The 25,903-nt window shown below is 40.6% G+C and overlaps 1 protein-coding gene across 2 annotated transcripts in view; it reads left to right on the forward strand.

The window, feature by feature from the left end:
* The window catches only part of IGF2BP2 (insulin like growth factor 2 mRNA binding protein 2), a 162,050-nt gene that overhangs the window by 109,823 nt on the left and 26,324 nt on the right, over positions 1–25,903 (forward strand). For both annotated transcript variants that reach the window (XM_052636459.1, XM_052636460.1), the window contains 6 exons: positions 12,558–12,606; positions 13,554–13,605; positions 16,531–16,594; positions 19,273–19,545; positions 21,418–21,552; positions 25,622–25,744. In XM_052636459.1, the coding sequence (XP_052492419.1) occupies positions 12,558–12,606; positions 13,554–13,605; positions 16,531–16,594; positions 19,273–19,545; positions 21,418–21,552; positions 25,622–25,744 (696 nt within the window). The remainder of the gene's footprint in view (positions 1–12,557; positions 12,607–13,553; positions 13,606–16,530; positions 16,595–19,272; positions 19,546–21,417; positions 21,553–25,621; positions 25,745–25,903) is intronic.

Consider the following 25,903-nt stretch of genomic DNA (forward strand, 5'->3'; position numbering starts at 1 on the left):
GGTGCACCGCTTCCAGGGAAGGGAGAAGAGAGAGGAGAGGAAATGAAGCTGTGGGAGTAGGCCCTCCCACGGTCCCCTGCAGAGCCAGGTAGGGTGTTCACTTTATTCACGTCAGGTGTTGACTGCTATAGGCAGTTTCCCATGGATGAGTCCTGCTGGGACCCACCCGCTAATGATGCTGGTTTGAGGAAGTGATGAGAAGTCTGGAACCAAGTGAGACAGATGCTCTGTTTACTATCTTTGTGAGACAGGGAACTCAGAAGAGAATGTGAGTCAGCAGCTGGGAAGAACTCTGTTTAAGTGCCAGAGACGTCAGCCCTGTTCTGCACATTCACTCATTCCTCAGGTTTCCCGAGTGACTTGCTGTATGCTTGTCAGCCGTCAGCGCTGTGGATCGGCAGGGGGCAGGGACAGGGTGTGCATGATTTGGGAAGGATTCAGCTAAGGAATCTTGCATTTCTGTCAGCAACACTGGAAAATTGTCTCTAGGCAAAAGTCTGGTCTTTCAAAACTGGTTAAAAATTTGTATATTTTGCAGTTATCTCCCTACTAGTTTGTCTTATTTCAGAATTGATGTAAAGAGATCTTAAGGTGAATCCTCATTAAGATAATGAATCCTTTAAAAAATAAGAGTAATTTATATGCCATCTTTCCCCAGTTCATTCATCTGTTTTTAAAGTTGGCTATTTGACAATAAAATAAAAATGAATTTTAAAAGGAGAATTCTCTTGCAGTCCAGTAATTAGGACCCTGTGCTTTCACTGCTGAGGGCCCAGGTTCAATCCCTGATCTAGGAGCTAAGATTCCATAAGCTGCTTGGCACTGCCTAAAAACAAAAAGAAAGTTGGTTGTTAAAGTTTTTTAAAAGCTTCACTGTATTAAATCATGTAATACTAGCTCTAAGATCTAATGATTTTCCTTTTTATATCAGCACTTTATGAGATATTGAAGACCTTCACAGATTTGTTATTCTTTGTATGCTATGAACTGATTTTATTTTTTTGTTGTGTGAGAAGTTTTTTCTGACTCCTCTCCCAGTTTTGAGACAGAGCTTTCCCTCTGATCTTCTTACTTTCTCCGGAGCTCCCCTTTGAGGAGAAGAAATCTCAGGGGGTTAGGTACTAAGGGGCCGTGCTGGCTGGGAAGGAAAGACACCCATCTGTGGCAGTGTAGGTGTCCCACTGCCGTTCTGCACAGAAACTCCTGCCTCAGCTTCAACTTGCCCACGGTGCTTAGAAACGGGGACTCATGTGATGCTCTTTACTAGCCGCAAGTACTGTATAAGGATACTGTGCAGAAACAGGCGTTAACGGACATTGGGTTCATGTCTAGCTAAAACCCAAGAATATGGTGAGGAAAAGGCAGGAATGGATCAAGGGACCAATTAGACATGGTAAACTACATGTTTTATTGAAATTAGAGAGTTCTAAGGTAGGTCAGTGCTGTCTTTGTTTACTCCCTAGAATGTAAGCAGAATAAGGGCATTTTTGGTTTTTTCACCACTGTACCCCAGAACCTAAAACAAGTGCTTGGCTATAGTAATAGATGCTTAGTGAACATCTGTTAAATGAATATGGAACAGTTTTTGATTTAAGCTTAGAAATCATCCTATTCCCCCAAGTCAGATAAAATGTCCAGTATTTAACTTCCAGTCAGAACATGTGGATATGGTGCTTTGGATTGCTCATGGTACCTAATCCTCAGCATGGGTGACGTGTTCCTTTTGTGTGAGATGGTGGATGTGTGGAGAAGTTCCTTCACAAGGGAGGACCCTTCCCCCCTTTTCTCTGCTTACTTGGGATTTAGAGCTATATTAGAGATTCACTGAATTTTTCTTAGTCATCCTGACCATAATGAATAAGATCAAAGCCTTTATAACTGCTGTGAGTAGTCCCTTCTTTTTAGAAGTAAATGACTGTTGGATTATCACTCATTCCCAGGCATTGAGGACTCACAGCTTCTGGCTTGAGGTTTTTTTAATTGTGAAACTGTCTCATCAGTGCGTCAAGGCACGCCATTGTACTTGTCTTCAGGGAAGAGACACCACCTCCATATGAGTCACTCCTGTGATGAGTCCAGTCACAGGAAGGGTTTGCAGTGGCCACTGTGCCGGGAACTACCTTCCCCGGTGTTTTCCAGTCAACAGCCTGTTGCCTTGAGCTGATAAGCATAGACTAGAGTGAGAGAAATTGACTTGGTTGAAGACCAGTCAGTGTCTCCATGAATCACATGTTCTTCTTCTAGTTGGAACACAGACTGTGGGGTGGAGAGGGCCAGGAAAAAGAAGCCAGCTGTCAGAACACATGCTCCTGGTGAATTCACTGATGCTGAGTACCTGCTCTGTTCCAGGAAATGGACACAGGAAAAAAGATGCAGGTAAAGGAAGGAAGAGGACAGATTTGAGTGCTGTTTGGAGAACTCAGGAAATCAATTGACAGTGAATTGAAGAGATGCTGAAAGGATGGCACAGGTGTTGGTGATGAGGCATGTGGCTCCCTTTGCCTTTATAACGATGGTTTTGTATTTACCCTGCACCACACAGGATAACATTTATATATGCAGGTTGTAATTTGTGTTGCATCAGGTGTGTATATATATATAATCTGGGCTCAAAATACTATGTGTAAATATTTGGTTTTACCCAGGTTATTCGTAATTACAGATAATGAATTGAGGGCCTTATAAGGGTAACTAATCACTTCATTAGAAACACAGCTTGGTTTTGTTAACTGGAATACTTATCACAGCACACTTCTTTCACTTCTTGCATGAAAAGCTGTAAGCTGGCTTTGAGATCTTTCACTCAGAGACTCAGTCTTAGCCCTCAAGATCTCATCCTCCTGAATCCAGATTCCTGTTTATACGTGGTCACATGTGAAGAATGTCCTTTACTTCTGAGATTCCATTCAGCAATCCATATTTCAGAGAGGGTTCTCAAACTCTTAACTTGCCCTGTGAGGTTCGGCACAGCACTGACTGGGGCCAGTGATAATGAACAAAGGCCTACTAGGCTTGTAGGCACGCACAGCTCCCAGTCCTGGACCATGAGAGCTTTCAACCAGGGGTCAGCTGATCCTGTGAAGGAGTCAGTAGTTAATACTTTTAGTGCCCTCTCTAGGGGGCATTTATATTCAGCAAATTCTTCTGAGAAGCAAAGCTGCTGCTGCTGTTTGCTGCTGCTAAGTCGCTTCAGTCGTGTCCAACTCTGTGCGACCCCACAGATGGCAGCCCACCAGGCTCCACCATCCCTGGGATTCTTCCGGCAAGAACACTGGAGTGGGTTGCCATTTCCTTCTCCAGTGCATGAAAGTGAAGTCGCTGCTGCTGTTTAGTCAGTTGCTAAGTCATGTCCTGCTCTTTGGGACCCGATAGACTACGGCCACCCAGGCTCAAGAAGCAAAGAATGAGCCACTATAGTGAAGTTTGAGGTGGACAATGAGAGGGAGAACCTGGAAATCTATTCCTAAGACTCATTTTCCTAGGATTTGCTTGAGTTGGCACATCTTGTTCAAGACTTGTTGAACTGAAATATATACGTGAAATGTAAGTTTTGTTATTGGTGGTTTAACAATTCCAGAGTGACATTTTAAGAGCAAAGATTTAAACTTACAGACCAAAGTCAAAAATACTGCTCCCCAGCTGTGAGACTGGGCAAGGGATTCCTCAGTACCTCAGTTTCAGTTCAGTTCAGTTCAGTCGCTCAGTCATGTCCGACTCTTTGCGACCCCATGAATCGCAGCACGCCAGGCCTCCCTGTCCATCACCATCTCCCGGAGTTCACTCAGACTCACGTCCATCAAGTCCGTGATGCCATCCAGCCATCTCATCCTCTGTCGTCCCCTTCTCCTCCTGCCCCCAGTCCCTCCCAGCATCAGAGTCTTTTCCAATGAGTCAACTCTTCACATGAGGTGGCCAAAGTACTGGAGCTTCAGCTTTAGAATCATTCCTTCCAAAGAAATCCCAGGGTTGATCTCCTTCAGAATGGACTGGTTGGATGTCCTTGCAGTCCAAGGGACTCTCAAGAGTCTTCTCCAACACCACAGTTCAAAAGCATCAATTCTTCAGCACTCAGCCTTCTTCACAGTCCAACTCTCACATCCATACATGACCACTGGAAAAACCATAGCCTTGACTAGACAGAACTTAGTTGGCAAAGTAATGTCTCTGCTTTTGAATATACTATCTAAGTTGGTCATAACTTTTCTTCCAAGGAGTAAGCGTCTTTTAATTTCATGGCTGCAGTCACCATCTGCAGTGATTTTGGAGCCCCAGAAAATGAAGTCTGACACTGTTTCTACTGTTTCCCCATCTATTTCCCATGAAGTGATGGGACCGGATGCCATGGTCTTCGTTTTCTGAATGTTGAGCTTTAAGCCAACTTTTTTGCTCTCTTCTTTCACTTCATCAAGAGGCTTTTTAGTTCCTCTTCACTTTCTGCCATAAGGGTGGTGTCATCTGCAGTTCTGAGGTTATTGATATTTCTCCTGGCAATCTTGATTCCAGCTTGTGTTTCTTTCAGTCTAGCGTTTCTCATGATGTACTCTGCATATAAGTTAAATAAGCAGGGTGACAATATACAGCCTTGATGTACTCCTTTTCCTATTTGGAACCAGTCGGTTGTTCCATGTCCAGTTCTAACTGTTGCTTCCTGACCTGCATACAGATTTCTCAAGAGGCAGGTCAGGTGGTCCGGTATTCCCATCTCTTTCAGAACCTTCCACAGTTTATTGTGATCCACACAGTCAAAGGCTTTGGCATAGTCAATAAAGCAGAAATAGATGTTTGTCTGGAACTCTCTTGCTCAGTTTACTTATCTGAAAATGAGGATATCCATCTGTACTTCATAGGGGAAGTGGTGAGGCTTGAATGGGATGCTCAGCACCCATGGCTCAAGCAGTAAAGAATCTGCCTGCAATGCAGGAGACACAGGAGACCTGGGTCAGGAAGATCCCCTGGAGGAGGGCATGGCAACCCACTCCAGTATTCATGCTGGGAAAATTCCATGGACAGAGGAGCCTGGTGGACCATGATCCATGGGGACACAACTGAATCGACTGAGCACACTCACGTGCGTGTGCACGCACACACACACACACATACACACAGCATAAGTAGTGGTGGTTTGGGGGAAAGCTTCTGCTAAAAACACTGTGATGAACATGTTGGGTGTATCTCTGTAACATTAATAAACTCATCAAATAATATAATTTGGAGAATGGGCAAGTGTTCCATGAAGCCCATGGAGAAATTCTGGTAAAGCTAGAGCTAAAATTGTATTTGTTTCTCTGTATTGTCAAAAAATGAGTTAACGAGGTGGTTTGGTAGGTGGGAAAGGTGGTATTATCTGTAGGGAACTGTACACTAACTTTGATAAAACTGGTCACAGTTTTTCTATGTCAAGTTTTTTTGGTTTGCGGTTTTTGTTTGTTTGCTTTTGCTTTCATTTACTAAAGATGTCTTTGATAAAGAAAAATAAGTATTTTCCCTGAATAAGTATTAAGATTTTTGGTCTTCCTTCTGTTCAAATATTTCTATTTACCATTAGTTGAGTAAGAGAAGCCCCCTTTACAAAAACTGAATATGAATCAAAAAAGAGATTTTTAGATATTGACTTCCTTTTTAAAGAACTAAAATAGTGAGCCTCTGAGGAATGTGATTATCTCCTTCACTAGAACAGTATATGGTGGTTTCAATCTATAGTCAAGCATACTGATTCCTTTTAACAGAAGATGATTTTGATCTTCCTGAAAGGTTTGTAGAACCCTGCAGTTGCAGTGAAACTCAAGTGGTCATTTAATGCAAATGGTACTGGTTGTACCTGACCCACTAGGGGGACTCCTTCACTCCTTGCCCAGGAGTAGCAGCCTGACCCGTCTTCTCACCAACATGTCATCATCTAATTATTACACTGACTCTTCTCTTTTCTCCTTCTACCTCTTTCAAGAACAATGAAGAATCCTTGATGTTTTTCTCAATGGAGAAGTCTAGAATTGTGTTGGCAAACTCTTGAAAAGTCAAGGTCTCTTTGAGAGGTAAATGAATAAGTTACAAGGTCTCAAACTATCGCTAATCATAGTCCCTGATTTCTGTGCCGTTCAAGTAGTAGACTTTCAAGAGGTCCTTTCTGTGAATTCTCATGAAGCATGAGTGTATTCGGGCCACTTGGGGGTTTATGGTTTTGCGGATATAAGTTTATAGACCAAGGGAATTTACTGGTTTGTAACTGCAGTTCTTCTGGCTCAAAACCCTTTGCAACAGAGCACCACAATAATACCTGACTTAATCCTTTTATGATTTGGCCATAATACTGCTAATATTCACAGGGACTTTACTCTGATCACATGTTTTCTTCTCCATTAAAAAAAAACCCAAAGCTTTTTTCACTTTTTAACAGTTTTTATTTTGAAAGCCTTTGGTTTTCTAATAACTTATGTTTAGGATTACATAGAGGCAGAGGCAATTATTCTTAATAATTTAGTAACAAAGTGACTTTAACAGTTTTACTGACTTTTTAAAATCATGCCCTGTGCCCTGTGTGTGTGTGTGTTTGGGGTGGGGGTTACTTTAAAAGACAGCTGAGTGCTGTGTAGGAGATTGGACATGGCTATCACCAGTGGTTCATTTGCTTCCCTGATTCATTCCTAGCCTAGGTCCTAGTTCAAGTTAGCACAGGATGTCCCTTGTACAGAATGTCCAGAGGTTTTAAGAAGAACTTTCAGAACTAATGAGGAGGGAGATAAAGTGCCTCAGACACTAATGAGGGCAGGGGATGCAGAGGAATCCGACCCCAGCACTGGAAAAGGAGGCGTGGCCGAGAGCGCCGGTGGTTTCAGTCTTGGCTCCGCCACTGTCCTTGGGGTCGGTTAGCACACCTGCCTCTAGATAATGCACATTCCATGGTGCTTTGGTTACCTTCCAAGATGAGGACCATGTGTCATCTGATGGAGTTCCAAATTGCTAGGAAACGGATGGGGCCTCATTGGGTAGTGTCTGTTGTTGAACCCCGTAAGCACTCTTATAGGGTCCTTTTTGCTTCCTCTGTTGCTTCTCTTGCCTACAGTTTTCCCAAGATCTTCTGATCCTTAGCTCACCTAATTTTCAGATGGAATCTGAGATCCTATGAGCTGAGTTTCCACAATATATGTTAACTTTCTTCTCTACTGTGGCCTCCCTGCATGGTTAAGGCATGGCCTAGAGTTCCCAGTGTGGTTGATCAGACTTATGGTTAATTGACCAAATGCCTAAAAACTACAGCATTATCCACTTCAGGTGCAAGCAGGCATTACACACACACACACAGAGGTGTGGAGTGGTTCTTCAAAATCACAGAGATGCCTTGAGAATTAAATATGATTTTATTTCTCCAGCTGATTGCCCAGCTATTTTAAGCAATAGATTCCACCATACAAAATAATTCCTGACAAGTCCTTGAAATTTGTAATAATGGACATCTAGTTTTATCTGAAATTCACTCAGAGCTTTCTATTTCCTCTAGGCATCTACAGCACAAAGATAATAACAAATTCATAAAAAGTATCCGGCTTCACTTATATGTTGAGGAGCCTTAGAAGAGCTGCATTTGCGTTTCTGTGTTTAGTTAAGCTTTGATTGTCTACCTGTGTATACTGTTGTCACCAATCACCTAGAATACAGAATCCATCAAAGTAGACAGTTCCCCAGCCAAACAGGAGAGTTGTAGGGCTATATTATTCTTTTCCTGGATGTTGTAGAGGCTGAGCTTCTTGCCTGAGTAGAGAAGAAGAAATAGAAGCACGTAACACACTTGACATCCTTGAATATAAAAGTGGGAAATTCTGAGTTCCTAAATCCTAACGCCTTGGGGAAAGAGCTGTTTGTCTGTATTAATGGCTTAACTGCAGGTCTTATTCTGCTTTCAGTTAAAATTTTTAAAAAATCAAACTCATGTTCCTTACCACCTTTGTTTACTCTTGTTTTTAAGGAAGACTGGGCGTGTTGAAGACTCAGACCTGGCACACATATAAACTACAGGTGTGGCAAATTATTTTGGGTGGAAGGGTAAGAGCCCAAAGTTAGAGCATTTCCTGGGGCAAGAGAATTTAAAGATAAGGAGATGGAGGACGGGGCAGGAACAGGGTCATGAGTGGGAATTTGGACATGGTGAAAGTCATTCAAAGAAGACAGAAGCAACCAGTCCTGTTTGTGTTTCAGAAAGTCACTGAAACAAGTGGCCAAGTGTGGGGTGGATGGGAGAGGAGAGAAATGTGAGATGGCCAGCAGGCCAGCTAGTAAGCTGGCTGTAATTGTTCTGGGGGGTGGCAAGGATGAGAAGATATGTCAATTATGTATATGTAGAGAAGCTTCGGAGAAGGCAGTGGCACCCCTCGCCAATACTCTTGCCTGGAAAATCCTATGGATGGAGGAGCCTGCAAGACTGCAGTCCATGGGGCCGCTGAGGGTTGGACACAACTGAGTGACTTCACTTTGACTTTTCACTTCCACGCATTGGAGAAGGAAACAGCAACCCACTCCAGTGTTCTTGCCTGGAGAATCCCAGGGACAGGGGAGCCTGGTGGGCTGCCGTCTATGGGGTCGCACAGAGTCAGACACGACTGAAGTGACTTAGCAGTAGAGAAGCTTGATTTATAATATAATGGAACTATGATATTATTCCTTTTTTAAAAAAAGGAATTAAAAAACTTGGTTCTTAAAACCAATCACTTTCCTAAGTTATTGTATAAATTTGGCTTGTTTGCGAGCAGGGCACATTTTTATGGATTTCAAGGGAGAAAGATCCACATATGTTGTTCAATATTGAGCCAAATGCTGGGTTTCTTCTCTAAAGAAAAGAGGGGAAAGAAGTCTTTCCCTCTCCTCTTTACTCCCTGACGATGAAGGAAAGCACCTGTGGGGCTAGAAGGCCCACAGCATCGTAAGTAGACTACAGCCAGCAACAGCAGTGCTTTTACAGCCCCCAGAGCTCCATGTTCTCCTTCTCTGCTGTGTGCTTGGCCCCTGGCTGGACAGGACACCAGTAAACAAGGAGCCTGTCCTTGAGGAAATTTCCAATCCCAAGAGGGGACAGTGCCAGCAGATAAGTAATTAGAGCATAGAGGGAACTGTTATAAAAACTTAAGAGTGCATGGAAACCACTCTTTTCTGGAGATGCCCTGGAATTGTCTGTAGATGTGAGCTGGGTTTTGAAGGGCATACGGAAATCCCTCCCAAGGGAAAAGGAGTCGGGCATTCCGGGTACCCTGATGAGATGACAGAGTGTCTAGATGATGCCATGGGAGTTAGCGGATCCCAGAGATCCTGGTCACTCCTGATCCGGAAAAACAAGTCTCTCAGGGTGTTTTCCCAGGTGACCTGACTGAGCTCCAGGTGAGCAGGGTTCTACTGCAGTGAGCTCCATTTCCCCTTTTCAATTCTCAGTTCTTTTTCTTTCCATCCTGGTCTAAGGTTAGAGATGAGACGCACTAACTTTTTAGAGATGCTTTCTCCCAGAGCCCTGCTTAATGAACATTCCAGTTACTCAGCTGAAAGCCTGATGTGCAGTCCTGACATGACATTATGAAGTGTCATTATTTTAGACCCATTCAGTTAGGATTTGGGATCATCTGGACTGGGTGGAATTTGATTATTTATACACTGTGAACAAAGGAGTTTGCCAGAAAAATTAATCCTCTCTTAAATAAGATTCCAAGAAGGATGCCTAATGTAAGCATGGAGAAAGTAAGGTGTTTGGGTTTTCTTTATTTAATCAGGTTCCAGGATACTTTAAAAAAAATGAATCTTGTCAATTCATGAAAGCAGCTTTAGTAGGAGTTTTAATTGTTAATTTTTTAAACCAAATAAGACATGAACGTATTCTCATTTTTACAAAAAGCAAACAAACCAGAACTAAAATAAAAAGTACATGTCTCATTTTGCCAACTAAATGTTTGTAGCTACCTTTTTCTTTACATATACACACATTTAATGACATGTAGTTTTGTTTTCCACTCTTGTAAAATAGGATCAGCCTAATCTGTAACTAGCTCTCATCTTACAATATTTTAAGATGAGTGCCCTATGGCCACGGACATATGTCTACTTCATTCTTTCGGACAGCTGTGTGATGTTCCATATTATAGCTGTACTACGGTTTACTTATTCATCTCCCTGATGGTGGATATTCAGATGATTTTCATTCTTTGTCAGAACAAAGCATTAGTATCTGTCTTTATTCAAATCTTTGTGTCTGTGCACAAGTTTCTTCCAATAGGATTTCTCTTGAATTCTTGGTTAGCAGTTGGAGTCAGTGTTTATTTATACTTGGAGATAACGAAAGTATTTTTCTTAGAAATACTCAATTTTTCCTGCAAATTATGCTGCCTTTTCTATAAATAGTTAGGCTTGTGACATCCTTTGTGGAGCATTCCATGGAGCCACTGTATGGGATGGTGTCAGCAATTTTATTATAAACTCTTGCCAAAGGCAGTGTCAGAAATGAGCCTGCATAGCACAGAAGTAGAAATTAGTTCTTGATTCTTTTTTCTCCTTCCTATCCTGACACAAGATTATAGAGATTCTACAGAGTGGCTTATATAGTATAGTCATTTAAGCAGCTGTGGTAAAACATGAATGCATTCTTTTTTTTTTTTTAAATAAGATGGAAGTAGGATATGGGATCTGGAAGAGAAGGATGGCCTTCCCTTAATTTAATAAAAACAATCTGAGAAAACAGGAGCCCCTCGGATCTTTTATTGTTTGTTTCTTATTTCTTCTGCCTATGCACTTCTCTGTCTCTCTCCTTTTTCTCTCTGCGTGAATTGTAACATTGCTTTCTGTGGCTGTGGCCCAGATTAAAGCGGTGGAGAAATTTGTGACTGCATAGAGCGACTGTTTGGTACCTCTGACACAAAGGAGAGGAAAAGTAACGGGGCACACTTTGGCTGCCGCATCTCCACTCTTGCAACCCCCGAAGGGGATTTTTATGGGATCTCAGTGCCAAATCCTTCCAGTGACATGACCTCGCCAACATTGAAATGTGATTTGTGTTTTCCTTCCAAGATCTAGGATGTAATTCAAAGACAGAAAAATTCTTATCTTCTTGTTTCTGTTCTTCTTTCTATCTAATTTAAAAGCTTAGGTAAAAACAAGAAATGATCTAAATCAGAGTTATCAGACCAGTAAGATGTCTTGGAAAAAGAGAAAGATCTTCTGAATAGAAAGGCAGGAGAAGGATTTCCCTGGTGGTCCAATGCTTCCAATGCAGGGGGTGTGGGTTCAATCTCTAGTCAGGGAATTAAGATCCCACATGCATCAAGGCCTAAAAAAAAAGGCAGAAGGTCCAAATATCCAACAGTAGGGTTGGGCTAGGCGGTGCTAGTGGTAAAGAACCCACCTGCCAATACAGGAGACATAAGGGACGAGGGTTTGATCCCTGGGTTGGAAAGACCCCTTGGAGGAGGGCATGGCAACCCACTCCACTATTCTTGCCTGGAGAATCCCATGGACAGAGGAGCCTGGCAGGCTACAGTCCATAGGGTTGCAAAAAGTCAGACATGACTAAAGCAACTTGTCATACACACAAGTGCACTTTGGGGCATCCAACATGTGTAAAATAGAATGAGGATGCTCTCTCTCTGCCAGTGTATCAATAGAAAGATATTACTGTTAGGTGAAAAAAAACAAGATGCAGTGAGTGTGTAGAATATGCAAATATTTCTCTTAAGAAAAGGGGAAAACAAGAATGTATATTTGGATTTACTAGTATTTGCATAAGGAGACTGAAGGTTACACAAGCAATGAGTAAGACTGTTCATGGAATGCCTCTTTAAAGTGTCCTAATTTTTGAATTAGGACTGTATGACCTACTTAGAAATAAAAAATAATTTTTTAAAAGGAAATTCTGAGGTGTTAGCAAAGATCTTGTTTCAACCCACTGTATATGTGATTTTACTTCTCATAGGTACCTTTTAGGGGAGGGTCAGTTGCAGGACCATGTATTTTGAGGAGAAAGGGAATAATCTATAATTATAACATATATGGCAATTTAAATTCTAACTAATTTTCGTAGGAAATTGAAATGGTAGATTTGCATCTAAACTGTTTCTTTAGCTTGTTCAGACTTCTTAGGTTTGTTCTTAATTTTTTTCTTCAAAGTAATTGAAAACTTTAAAACAAGATGCTCTTTTGTTTTTTAATTTTTAATGATTTACAATATTACATTAGTTTCAGGTATACAGCATAGTGATTCAGTTTTTTTCTTTTTTTTTTTTTTTCAGATTATATTCCATTGTAGCTTATTACAAAATGTCAGGTGTGATTCCCTATGCTATACAGTAGAACATTATGTAATGACAAAGGGATTAAAACAAGAAGAGAATATCATATTTATTAACATATATGCTCCCAATATAGGATCACCTAAATACATAAAGCAAATACTAACAGATGGGCAAGATCGATGATTAGCTTAAAACAAGATGTTCTTGATTCACAATCAGAACCCCTTGCTGAGGCCTTGGTTAACACGTGAGAAAGTGTGGTATTAAGCCTGTTTGTTGTGTCTGTGCTTTTATTTTCTACAGGAGCAGGAAAATTCAGATTCGAAACATCCCTCCTCACCTGCAGTGGGAGGTAGGCAAATGTCATTTCTGTATTAATTATCTTCCTGCTCTCTGTCTTCATTTGCTAATGGAGTAACGGGGCCTTTTGTCCCTTTGTTATAGTTCCCTTTCACGTTTAGGAGTTAGAGGTCTTCAGCACCCTAATGGGAATGATCTGCCCTGAGTCTGGGGTCAGAGTCGTCCCTTTTGTTGTGCTGGATATACACTTTGATCCCTTATGTTCTGTCTTCTCGGGAACCAAGCACCAACAGACAAACTAAACAAAATAAATGACTTGCTTGTGATTTTTATCCCATGATTTTAGAAAAGATTTTTACCTTTCTAAATTATGATTTGAAAGGAAATAAATGGAAAAATCAATAAGAATAGAAGGTTCTTTGTTAGTTTGGGCAAGTGTTTTGTTTATTTTGGATTGATTGTTGTGAATAACAGTTAAGACATATTTTCAGAGTTGTAAAATTTCTTACAAGATTGTTACCTTAAAATAAGATAGAATATGAGGAGTAGCCTTATTGCCTCATTTAAAGGCACACTGCCCCATGTTCCCCAACTCAAACGGAATCAAAATAGACTTAAAGGAAATAGAATGTTTTGGCTAACATTTTTGTTACTTTAAGGGAAAAAAAAACACTTTTTATTGGTGGAAAATTTTGAGCATGTATATATCTCATTGCTTCATAAAATAAGGAGATCCCTAAAGGAAATCTGATGGAAGAATGGTTAAATCCTTCAGAAAGGAGAAGTGCTTTTTGTACATTAGTCTGCTTCTCATTTCGAAAGCAAATGGGCTCCAACCATCATGAACGTGACTGTTAACAATTACTAAGAAAACTGCTGTGTTTCCTCAGTGAAGAGACTACTCGGGAGCCAATAAGCAAGTGAAAGCCCTGTATATCCATTCATTTCTAGCTGTTTTTATGAAGACCTGAAATTCTGACAGTGAAGCTTCTTTTTCAGGTGTTGGATGGACTTTTGGCTCAGTGTGGGACAGTGGAGAACGTGGAGCAAGGTAATAAGTGCTGAAATTAGCCTGTTGAATTTTGAGAGGAATATTGCCTGGTAACTTTTTTAGGTTGGGTCAAATCCAAGGACAAATAAGTTTAAATTCCACTGAAGCAAGCTTCCTAGAGTGTATGTTTGTATATCTGCATGTATGTAAGAAATGTCTGTATCTGTCTGTCCATGTCTATTTATTCAAAGAATGGTTTTCAGACTGTATTTCTTATACTCTGTAATGTACTCAAGCACTGGACAAATTGCTGTCAGGATGGGGGAAGCTTAATTCATTTGGAGGTAACTGTATTTATACTATGACAACTTTCTTCTTCCTGATTAAGAACAACATACCCCTGATGTCTTGGGCTGTTTTTCAAGGTGTAGGACTCCTACACCATTATCACCTGGAGCACTTGGGAAAATGCAGTTTCCTGGGGCTCACCATAGACAGATTGACAAAGTAAGACTCTCTGGGGGAAGAAGTCATGAAACTGTGTTTTAAACAGTCACTTCCGAGTGATTTTTGTGTGTATCATTTGAGAGCCTCTGTCTTGGGAACAGTGTTGTAAATCCCCAGAAAATGTATATTCTTTTTCCTGGCACTTTATTTTTACCTTCTGAAACATTTACCTTTACAGACAGTGAAGTCATACATAACTGTTAATATTCACTTAGGAAAAAAATCACAGAAAATGCATTTTCTCATATGCAGTCTGTCTGCTAGTATAGTTAATATAATAGTTTTTAAAGCAGTAATTATTCAGATGCTCTATACTCCATGAGTATTAAAAATATTATTATTCAGTTTCATGCTTCTGACTGCCCATCCCCAAGTTGGGAGATAGGCCCACCAAGGTAAAGGGAAAGAGCCGGAAAGAAGACATGATTTATAAGGATTCTGTGTTCTCAGTTCTTGTTATTTCCCTCAAATGGAAGACATTCTAGTAAGAATTGGATGTTGTAGGCAAGATGACCTTCCAGACATGAACCTGTACAAGTTACTAGCTAAGACCATGTTATAAACTCAGGACAGTGCCATGCAAGGCAGAAATACTCCAGGCCCCTGGGGCAGTCCACAGCTCCAGGAGCACCTGTGCCCTCGAGAGCACCCTAGCTGCCTCATGACTGTAGGGTAGAAGTGTTGGGCTGTTGTTTTGTTCTGTTTCATAGGTAATTCCTGATTCAGCAGGAAAGCATTCTGCAGGAGAATTTTAAGAATCTTTATAGAGCTTTCATGTCCAATGAAATAAAGTATTTGAATGGAGTTCAGTTCCTCCTAGAATCACAGGTCTGATTTCCTGAAGACAGATGTCTTTGAAGAACAAAGAATATAAATAAGAACGAATCTGAGACTTTTAGTGGGTAGCTTTATTCAGGAGGTTCAAACCCAGCCCCTTTGTCCTTTTTGGGTCTGCAGCTTCATCTGTTGCACTCCAAAGTATAACTCTGAGACCTAGTAGCATTCAGGGTGTCAACACCGAGAGAGGGTGGTTGTGGGTGCACATGGCCTATTTTGCGCTGAGAGGTGCAGTCCTGTGAGGACCTCTGTGCTAGAAAGCAACACGAACACTCCGAGGCTGAGGCCAGGACTGGTTTCAGTGTTGGTGACCCATACGTCTCAATGGCAGTTCCTTCCTGAGGAGTATGCACCCCTCCCCATAAGTGCTGCAGCTGCTTTGAAGTTATTGGATAACAGTAACCGTTAACCTTTTTGGAAATCATATGGAAATTATAAGACAGAAAAATCCACGTCCCCACAGATTTGAATATTTGCAGGGAAGTGGGGAGGGTGAGTACAGGATTCCTGAAGCTCTAACATGGGTTCAAAATTAAGAATCCTTGCACTAGAGGGTTTTATTATTACTTTGAAAAGCAGCTCTAGTGTGGTTTTCTTGAATTATACTCTGCTTAATGCTGTTAATTCCAAGTCTCCTAATAGCTTAAATGTTTTAATGGAGAAGATTTTGAATTAGTTATGTCAGTTGATTTTGGGGAAACCAATATACTTTTGATCTAAGTTTACTGACTTGGATGGAGAAAGTTTTGTCCTGTCTTTTGAATTCATTTTTAACACCTGACTTTGGAAGAAGCTGTATCAATTATTAATCAAGATAAACCAGCTCACAAGAGTGATACCTTGTTAGCCACTCTTAGAGTTTATATGTTCTCCTCTTTAGCCAAGTGGGTTGGAATTGCCAGTTTTCTTGATTCATTGTACACGGTTACTAGATTTAACTTACACAGTCAAATTCAGTCAAAGTGGAACAAATATTGTAATAGTTCAACCTTGTCCATGAACAAACAATTAAAATTAAAATACTTTCTTATTATTTTATATATATACCCAATTATTTTAAAATTATAGCAGATAAAACTGATAGTGGTACAGTAAATTAATACAAACTTCTTGGAGAGTAATTTGCAAATAATCATTAAAAAGCATTATGTTCTTTTTACCCAATTATTTTTCTTCTAAATGACACTAAAAATAAGTAATTCAGAAGAACACAAATCAAGTGGTATTTGCAACAGTGGTGATATTTACCAACAGTCTTCAGAGAGCAAATACTGAGAACAACCATTTGTCAACAATTAAGGAATGGTTAGGCAAAAATCATGGCCCATTTGCTTGCTGCAATTTTATATAGACATTAAAAATGAAAAATCCAAAGAAACTGTGCATAAACATATACACATGCAGAAGTGTTGAAAATAAGTAGAAAATACAGCTTTAAGTTACATATACAATTGATTACAAATGTGTATATTCAATTGATTGTAAATTACTATGAGTGCACATGAATAAACATAGAATTCAAATAACTCTTAAGAGTTTGAACAATGAGATTTTTGTGCATTTTTCTCTATTTACATTGAGCCAGAGGGCTACACCTTTTTTTTTTTTTCTGTGACAATGTAGTTTTTGCTTCTTTCCTAGTCAACACAGACACAGAAACTGCCGTTGTCAACGTCACATATGCAACAAGAGAAGAAGCTAAAACGTAAGTGGATTTAGCTTATTTCCCTTTAAATCTGGTCTGGGGAATGCCGGGGAAGCTTGTCGTTGGATTCCACTGAATCCTGTGTTTATAAACCTTTTCTGAAAAGATGCAGATCTTTGACGCGTCAGTAGTAGTGGTGCAGTTGCTGAGCCATGTCCAACTCCGTGCGACCCCATGAACTGTAGCCCGCCAGGCTCCTCTGTCCGTGGGATTCTCCAGGCAAGGATACTGGAGTGGATTGCCATTCCCTTCTCCAGGGGATCTTCCCAACCCAGGGACTGAACCCAGGTCTCTCACATTGCAGGTGGATTCTTTACCATCTGAGCCACCAGGGAATGCAGATCTTTGACACATCCATAGTGCCCCAGGGAATTTATACCAGGGTATCTGTTTGTTGACTGTACAGAGATTTTTATCTTGAAAAATGTTGAGCCTTGGCATCAAAACCAAGGTGGGAGCTGTATCTTGAAACAGTCAGGAGTAGAGAACACCACGTCTCTGACGTTGTGTCCCCTAGAGTCTGCTGTGACAACTGGAAGCCACTTTGACCTGGAGCTTTCTCCATGCACCATGAGGAAAAAGCCCAAGCCTGTTTCTGTCCACACTCATTGGGTGAATGCTGAAACTTCCTTTTCCCTCTAAGAATATTAGAAGGGGGGGTTCACCTCTGTGACATCAGCCCAAGGGAGCATTGTCATCTTGGACTGGTTCATCAAAGAAGACCTGGCTCGGGCTTTTCTTCCTATTCACATTCACGTCCCGACCCCACTCATGGCTACATTGCTTCAGTGATGGTTAATTGTGAGCTTGGCTGTTAACACATATGGGATTGAATATTTTAAAAACAACAACAAAAACAAGTTCCTTTTGTAGAAGGCCCATGAAGTGCCTGTCAGGTCCTCATAACTATGGTCACACGTGGTCATGCTTTATGGAGGTGGCATAATATTCATATTGGTTATACATCCCAGAATTAGTGTTTTTTTCCAAGGTTTCCACATCCATGAATGCGTATTTAACCCATTCTCATACCACTAGTTTTCAAAATGTTAATTTTGCATTGAAAAAGGCACCAGTCATTTGCTGTTAACTTTTTAAACATTTTTAAAATTAATTTTATATATTCTTTTGGCTGTGCTAGGTCTTCTTTGCTGCACAGTCTTTTTTCTCTAGTTGTGACAAGTGGGGGCTGCTCTATAGTTGTGGTGTGCCAGCTGCTTTTGGCAGTGGCTGCTTTTGTTGCAGAGCACAGACTTGAGGGCACTCAAGCCTCAGTAGTCGCGGCTCCCAGGCTCTAAATCACAGGTTCAGTAGTTGTGATGCATGGGTTTAGTTGCTCTGCAGCGTGTGGATCTTCCCCGATCAGGGCTCAAACCCATGCCTCCTGCATTGGCAGGCAGATTCTTTACCTCTGAGCCACCAGGGAAGCCCTGCTGTTGACTTTTGCACATGGATATAAGCAGGACACATTTACTAACAGCTCACCTTTACAGTTTTTGTCTAGCTGCTACTTAGATAGGACTTTTGTACATGATATTACTTTGCTGCTTTTATTGAATTCACAAAGTGCTGCTTTGTAATAAACTTGCAAACCCTATGGACTCTCTGGTGGCCCAGTGGCTAGGACGCTGCACTCCTAATACAGGGGGCCCAGGTTCTGTCCCTGTTCAGGGAACTAGATCCCACATGTCACAACTGAGGGTTTGCACGCCACAACTAAGAGTTCACATACAGCAACTAAAGACTGAAGATCCTACATGCCTCAGCTAGCACCTGATGCAGTCAAATAAATAAATATTTTAAAAATTGCAAACCCTAAATATTAACCTTATAGAATAGGGTTAATTTTTTTCAGATACTGCCAAAAACATGTGGAAAAAATTGCTCCACTTCATGTATCGTTAAGTTGTATTTCTGAGGTGTCAAGGAAACAAATGCTCTCTGAACTGCTATGGGATAGTAAATGTTGAAACCTTTCCAGAAGGACTCAGAGCAATACTTAAGATGTTAGAATTCTGCCTGCTCTCCATCAGGAAATTCCATTAGGAATTTGTCCTGTGTGTAAAGTTGTAATTGCAGAGATACCCATAACAACACTATTGCAATCGTAAAAGATTAGGAGTATGTGTGTATATATATATACAACAGTAGAGAATATGTTGCGGAAATGATGGCAAATCAATAGAATGTTAACCAGTAAAAATTTAATTTCAGGATATTTAGTCACTTAGAAAACTAGAGTATTAACTATTTTTAAAGGTTATAAAGTAGTATGTTTGGTATTAATCCATTTGTATAAATAATAATATATTTAAGAAAGACATAGGATGGACTAGGATGTTTTTCTCATTTGTGCTTATCTACTGCTGGCTTTTCAGTAATAACTATATTACAGTTGAAATTTTTGAGTCTATTTACAGTTTTTGATACAGCCTTAAGTGGTTAAAAAAGAAAGCAGGACAACAAATTGTATATCAGACCAGACCTATACTTGGTGATTCCTTGTTAACCACCCTCTGTGAAAGAGCAGAGATGGCGTGTGTTTTGCTCATGGCTGCGTCCTCAGTGCTGAGGACGGCGCACTCGTAGGCAGTTAGCAAAGGAGAGTGAATGAACTGGTCCACTGACCCTGGCATTGTGGGTCTCTAACAAAGCCCACTTCCCCTGCTGCATTTCAGAGCCATCGAGAAGCTAAGCGGGCATCAGTTTGAGAACTACTCCTTCAAGATTTCCTACATCCCGGATGAAGAGGTGAGCTCCCCTTCGCCCCCTCAGCGAGCCCAGCGTGGGGACCACTCTTCCCGGGAGCAAGGCCATGCCCCTGGGGGCTCTTCTCAGGCCAGACAGATTGATTTCCCGCTGCGGATCCTGGTCCCCACCCAGTTTGTTGGTGCCATCATCGGAAAGGAGGGCTTGACCATAAAGAACATCACTAAGCAGACCCAGTCCCGGTACGTGCCTCCGGGGCTTCCTTTGCTTCGTTCTGAGGGGTCCCCTGAGTGCTGGTGGGTCCCGGCCATTCCCAGGTTGCTATTGCTTGCATCAGCAGTGGGGGGCTGTGCTGGATGGGACAGTGGCTTCTTTAAACAGAACTACTAACAGACTAACACAGAACCCAGGGGCCTTCATGAGCTTTCGTGCCAATGTCCTAAAGGTCATACCTGAAACACTAATAATTCATAAAAAAAGGTACTAATGACCTCACAGTCACAAATTGTTCTCCTAAGCTGTCTGATGCCTGTGAATACATCTACATATTTTTAAAACAACAGAGGTATGGGGCTGAACTTTATGGGATCCTAGAACCCACTTACCTTAGCTCTCGCCTCCTCTCCTGAGTCAGAGCCCAGGGTGATAGTCATTCTTTGAGACCACCTAGGGAGTCTCACAGACAGCTTCATAAAGGCAACGGGTGAGTCACTGCTACACTGAGCAAGAAGTGAAGTACATTATTGGCCTTATGTTTAGTCTTCTGTCTGCTTAAGGAGACTGGCTCGGTAGTAGGAGTTGTAGTGGGTAAAGTAACTTGTGAGGCTGTTGATTTTTTTTATGTTCCGAAGACCACAGCATGATAAAATGAACAAAGCACAGGACTTGAAAACAAAGACCCTTGTTCAGATTTTCCCCATTTAATGGCTATATAAGCTTAGAAAAAATTTTAAGCTTTCTGAGCATCAACAGCTTCTTCTATAATCTAGGAGTAGTGTGAGAATTAGGACAGTCAGACAGATTGAATGGAAGAACTGTTGTGAAAGCACTTAAATGATAAAGGGCCAAATTACAAGTATTAGTTTTTTATATTCCTAATGCATTTTACTCAGGTCATTGAGGCTTTTATAACCTGAAAGAGAAAAAGCTGTTTTCTTCAACGTATCTGAGTTATTTCCAAAAAGTGGACAATTACATGAATCCCAGGGTTTATAATCATAGGAGTGAAGTGATAAGATAGTAGTCAGAGGAAGTACTGTGTGATGTTTCTTTTGTTTTAAAATCAGTCCCCTTTTATCCCTCTAAGTCTACTTCCCTGAGAAAGTGATTTTTATTTGTATGTCTTTTTGTTCCAGTTTGAGGTGGCTTTATAAATGTAGCGAGTTTAAATAGAAGTGAAGTTAATTCTCAGAAGTGTGTGCCTACTTTTTTAGAAATAGGCCCCAAACTTGGATTTGGGCTTCCAACAACCAAAGTAAAAAAAGGATACAATTAATTATGTGATTTTGAAAGTTAACAAAAACAAGTAGAGCCACAACTACCCAAAGAAGTCTGATAAAGTCATCAAGCTTTGGAGCCATTAGTTTTAAGAGTCTGGAAGAAGGCAGGCTGCCAGTGGCAAAGAAACCAAAAACTTAGGCAGAGAAAGGGCATGCCTCTGTTTTCTATCCACACTCAGATAGATAAAGCTTGCTTGAATTTGGTGTTTAGAGTTGGATTAACATATGGCTTTTAAAAGCTGCAATCAGTTCAGAGACTGGCACTGTGCCAATGTGCAGTATTATCCTGCTCACTTTTAAGATCATTTGAAAGACTACACAAAATACTTCATTTACCAAACTGGCTTCATTACCACATTGGCTTGGTGCCTTTGTCCAATAGCACTCCTGTAAGAAATATTCCTTTCTAAGTGGAGCTGCAAAGAATTCAGGTTTGGCCCAAGACCTTCTGCACTGCTTGCTGCCTTCTTGGAGAATGGCATTGGTTGCAAATGTGCTAATGACACTTATTGTCTGTCTGTGTCCTTGCTGTACATTGGCCAGTGCAACACTTTCTTGGACTAGGGTCCAGTGCCAGATGACGCTGTGCTATGGCTCCTGATTCTTTTCCTGCAGGGTAGACATCCATAGGAAGGAGAACTCTGGGGCTGCAGAGAAGCCCGTCACCATCCATGCCACCCCAGAGGGAACCTCTGAAGCATGCCGCATGATTCTTGAAATCATGCAGAAAGAGGCTGATGAGACCAAACTGTAAGTTTGCATGCAATGCCCAGACCGCTCAACAGAAAAGAAGATTAGGTTCTCATTCATTTAACCCAGGAAAGTTTTCAAAGAGCTGTAAATCTATTTCTCAGTTAAAGGGAGCAGGGGAAGGATTAATTTTCAGGTATTCATTCCATAGAGACTACAATGGGAAATAGATCTTTTATGTTTACAATGTGGCTATTTCTCTACTTGCACGTTTCTCTTGGTGATCCTAATGCTTCCGTCACTCACTGGCAGTAATTATTGATGGGAACATAACCGCGTTGTCCAGTGCGTATGCTAATGGAAATGTTCTATATTTGCACTGTTCACTATAATAACCACTAGCCAGATGTTGCTGTTGAGTGCTTAAAATGTGACAAGTGCAGTGGAGGTACTGAATATTTTAACTTGATCCGTTCAGATTTAAGTAGTCACATGTATGGCTAGTGGCCATCATATTGGATGGGGCAGATTCAAAAACTACATTTGCACCAAAACCATCAAAAGGGTTTTGCTCCTAAGCCCCTTGGACTCTTAAGCTTGGATTATGTTTCCTTAAATAGTAGAAACTGGTATCTGAGTATTCTTTTTTCTTGTATCTCCTTTGTCCATTTCTTTCACAAAATATTGCTTAGGATTCCTGTTGTACCAATTTGAATGACAAATACAGTTCATAGTGACTTGTATAATTTAGTAATACAAATTTATTAATTTGTATTATAAACAAATTAATGGTAATAGAATAGATAATATAATAAAAAAGGCTCTATGTAAGTCTGGCAAAATCCACTTATAGGCATGGATTGTGGCAGTTTTATAAAGAAGCAGTGAGGGATGAATTGAATATAAAACTAATTTATATTCAAACAGTGTCAAATAATAGTGTTCTAAAACCAAGGAGATGAGAGTAGTTCTTAAAAGAAAAACATTGCAAATTCTTAGGCTTCATGAGGAACTCTAACATTTTACTTATGAATTACTTACTATTTGGGACTTTTGGAATCCCCCAAATGCTGTGACTTAATTTAAAGAAGCCCCTCTCTCATCCAAATTATTGAGAACTTTATAAATGTTACCCTCCTTGGCCCTTTAAATTAGGTGTCATCATCTTGCAATATTTTAAAGAATCAAAAAGACTGCTAAATAAATTGGATTTTTAAAGTATTTATGTAGAGCCAAGATAGAGTTTGAATATCTTTGAAATCTGCATTTTTTTTTTTTAATGAGGCACCATAGCCCCTGTGCTAGGGGCTGAAGCTACAACTCTGAACAAGATCCAGTTCCGTTTTTTTTCTTTTAATTCAGTGTGAGACATCTGCTAAACAAACAATTACACCAGTAAGTAATTAAGCACAGCTATGATAAGTGCTACTGTGGAAAACAACTGCAGGTAACTGGAGGCCCTAATCAAGGCTTTAGAGAGACAGAAAGAGATTTAGGGATTTCAGAGAAAGCTTTCCTGTGTAAGTGACATTTCAGCTGATCCCTGAGGAAGATGAGTAGGAGGTGGAGAATGGAGGAGAAGAGGGATCCTAAACTTCCCTTTTATTCATTTATGTGCATGTTTGGTCTTGTCTGACTCTTTGCAACCCCATGGACTATAGCCTGCCAGCCTCCTCTCTTGTTCATGGGATTTTTCAGCAGGCATACTGGAGTAGGTTGCCATTTCCTCCTCCAGAGGATCTTCCTGACCCAGAGATTAAACCCATGTCTCCTGCATTGCGGCCAGGTTCTTTACCACTTAGCCATTCATTTACCAAATATTTATTGAGTACATACTATGTGCCAAGCACTGTTCTGTGTCCAGTGAACAAAGCTGACGAAAAATCCTGCCCTCTGTAAGTCACATTCTAATGGAGCGTCTTCAAGCATCCCTTTGTTTTGAGGCTGTTGTTGTGCATCTGTTAGATGCTTTTGGTCTCAAGTAACAGAAAACATAACGAATGGCTTAAGTAATAAACAGTTTTGATGTCCCATAATTAGAAGTCCTTACTATGTGAGAATGACCGCAGGGTCAGCTGAATCATAGCCTCAAAGGCCCATGACTTTTCTTTCTGTTTTACTTTCTTCAGTGTATCTGATATGCCTTTTCTTTTATCAATTGAGGTGATCATGTGGGTTTTGTCTTTCATTCTGTTAATATAATATATTATATTAATTTTTGTATGTTGAACCATCTTTTCATTTCAACTTAAAAGACTCCTTAAGCATTTCTGGTAGAACTGGTCTAGGAGTAATGAGCTCCTTTGACTTTTGTTTATCTGGAAAAGTCTTAATTTTCCTATCATTTTCAAAGACAGTTTTGCTAGATACAGTATTCTTGGTTGATAGTTTTTTCTTTCTGTGCTTTGAGTATGTCATCCCGTTCCCTTCTGTCTTGCAGATTTCTGCTTAGAAATCCAACTGTAATCTTATGGAAACTTTCTTGTATGTTACTAATCACTTTTCTCATGCTGCTTTCAAGATTTTCTCTTTGAGTTTAGACACCTGGGTTATAATATGTCTCAGTGTGATTGTTGGTTTATCCCAGGTGGATGTTCTTGGAGCTTCTTAAATCTGTGTGTCCATTTCTTTCCTCAGATTTGGAAAGTTTTCTGCCTATTTCCTGGTCTCTCCCTTGTCTCTCTCTATCCTTCTGTGACTCCAATGACACATTTCTTGTTCGATTTGATAGTGTTCCATAGCCCATTATCCTGTCTCTACTTTTTTTTAATTCTTTTTTCTCTCTTCACTTGATGATTTCACATGACTGATATTCACGTTTTCTGAGTCTGTCTTCTGCCTGATCATATCTGCTTTTGAATCCCTTTAATATCTCAGTTACATTTTCAACTCTATTATTTCTGTTAGGTTGTTTTTTCATAGTTTCTTTTTCTTTGTTGATATTCTCACTTTGTTTATGCATCACCTTCCTGATTTCATTTAGTTGTTTGTATTCTCATTTAGGTCATTGAGCATCTCTATGATCATTATTTTAAAGTCTGTCAAGTAGCTCATAGATCTGCATTTCTTTAGGGTCAGTTTCTGGAGTTTTATTTTGATCCTTTGATTAGACCATGTTTCTGTTTCTTTCTATGGCTTATAATTTTTTTTTGCTGGAATTTGGGCATCAGAAAAAGCAATCACCTCTCAGAATCTTTGCATACTGGCTTTGTTCAGGGGAAGACCTTCACTAATCAGCCTGGCTGGAGGTTTTAGGACCTCTCAAACCATTTCTGATTTCTTTCTCCTCCTGGCTTCTGACTGTGGCACTGCAGCTCTAACACACTATACACCTCTGTTTTCAGCAGCTCCCTAAGTTAGGAGAGACAGAAACCTATCTCGCAGGCAGCGCCCAGGCAAGCCAGAATGCTGGACTCATTGTCCAGTCCTTCGTTTCCGTCCCAGGGGAGGGGCCTTGGTGTGGAGGATCTCCTCCCAGTTTCCCTTTGCTGTGCTGTGTAGGAGAAGGAGCACGAAAGGCATACCAAACGCCACAAAACTACTTCCTGCTTTTGCTGGAATCCCTTTTTGGTTTTATAAAAGCCTGGGTGGTATAGTTTCTCCCCTGATCTCTAGAGTTCTCAGAGAGTTTAGCCTATCTTTTGTTGTCAACTTGGTGTCTCTGTAGGGATAGGAGGACCTGTAGTTCTAGTCTACCATCTGACTGGTGTCATTACCCCTTGTGCTTTTTTTAAGAGCAAGGAAAACCTTCCTAAAGCCACCCTACAGACCTCTTCTGATACCTCATTGGCCAGTCTCTCTCATGGACCTACTCCCAACCAGTCACAACAAGGGAGTAAAATTAACATGATTTGGCTTGTGTTAATCAGAATTCATGCGCTAGAGTTAATGAGAAACCCAGCTTCTCCTAAAGCCCATGGCCACTTGGTAGCTGAACAGAAACAGCTTCTATTTATAAGAAATAAGGAGGGTGATAGCTCTTCACCCCATGGACAGAGAAACCTTGCAGGCTACAGTCTACGGGGTTGCAAAAGAGTTGGTCATGACTTAGCTACTAAACAACAACAATAGCTCTTAAGTCAACCATTGTGTTCAACTTAAATGTCAAATTGTTGCTTGTCTCTTTTAGAGCTGAAGAGATTCCTCTGAAGATCTTGGCCCACAATGGCTTGGTTGGAAGACTGATTGGAAAAGAAGGCAGAAATTTGAAGAAAATTGAACATGAGACAGGGACCAAGATAACAATCTCATCGTAAGCCACTTGTTCCAATTAACTGTGCCCAGTAATGGAGAATGTGAGCATTTTGATATGTCCAGCTCGTTCATCTGCTTTTCCTTATAATGGGAATGTAATCATAAGATAATCATATAATTATCTTCAGCACTGTCAAAACAAATGCATAAGTAGTTC

This window comes from Budorcas taxicolor, chromosome 1 (genome assembly GCF_023091745.1).
Source record: "Budorcas taxicolor isolate Tak-1 chromosome 1, Takin1.1, whole genome shotgun sequence".
Classification (NCBI taxonomy): Eukaryota; Metazoa; Chordata; class Mammalia; order Artiodactyla; family Bovidae; genus Budorcas; species Budorcas taxicolor.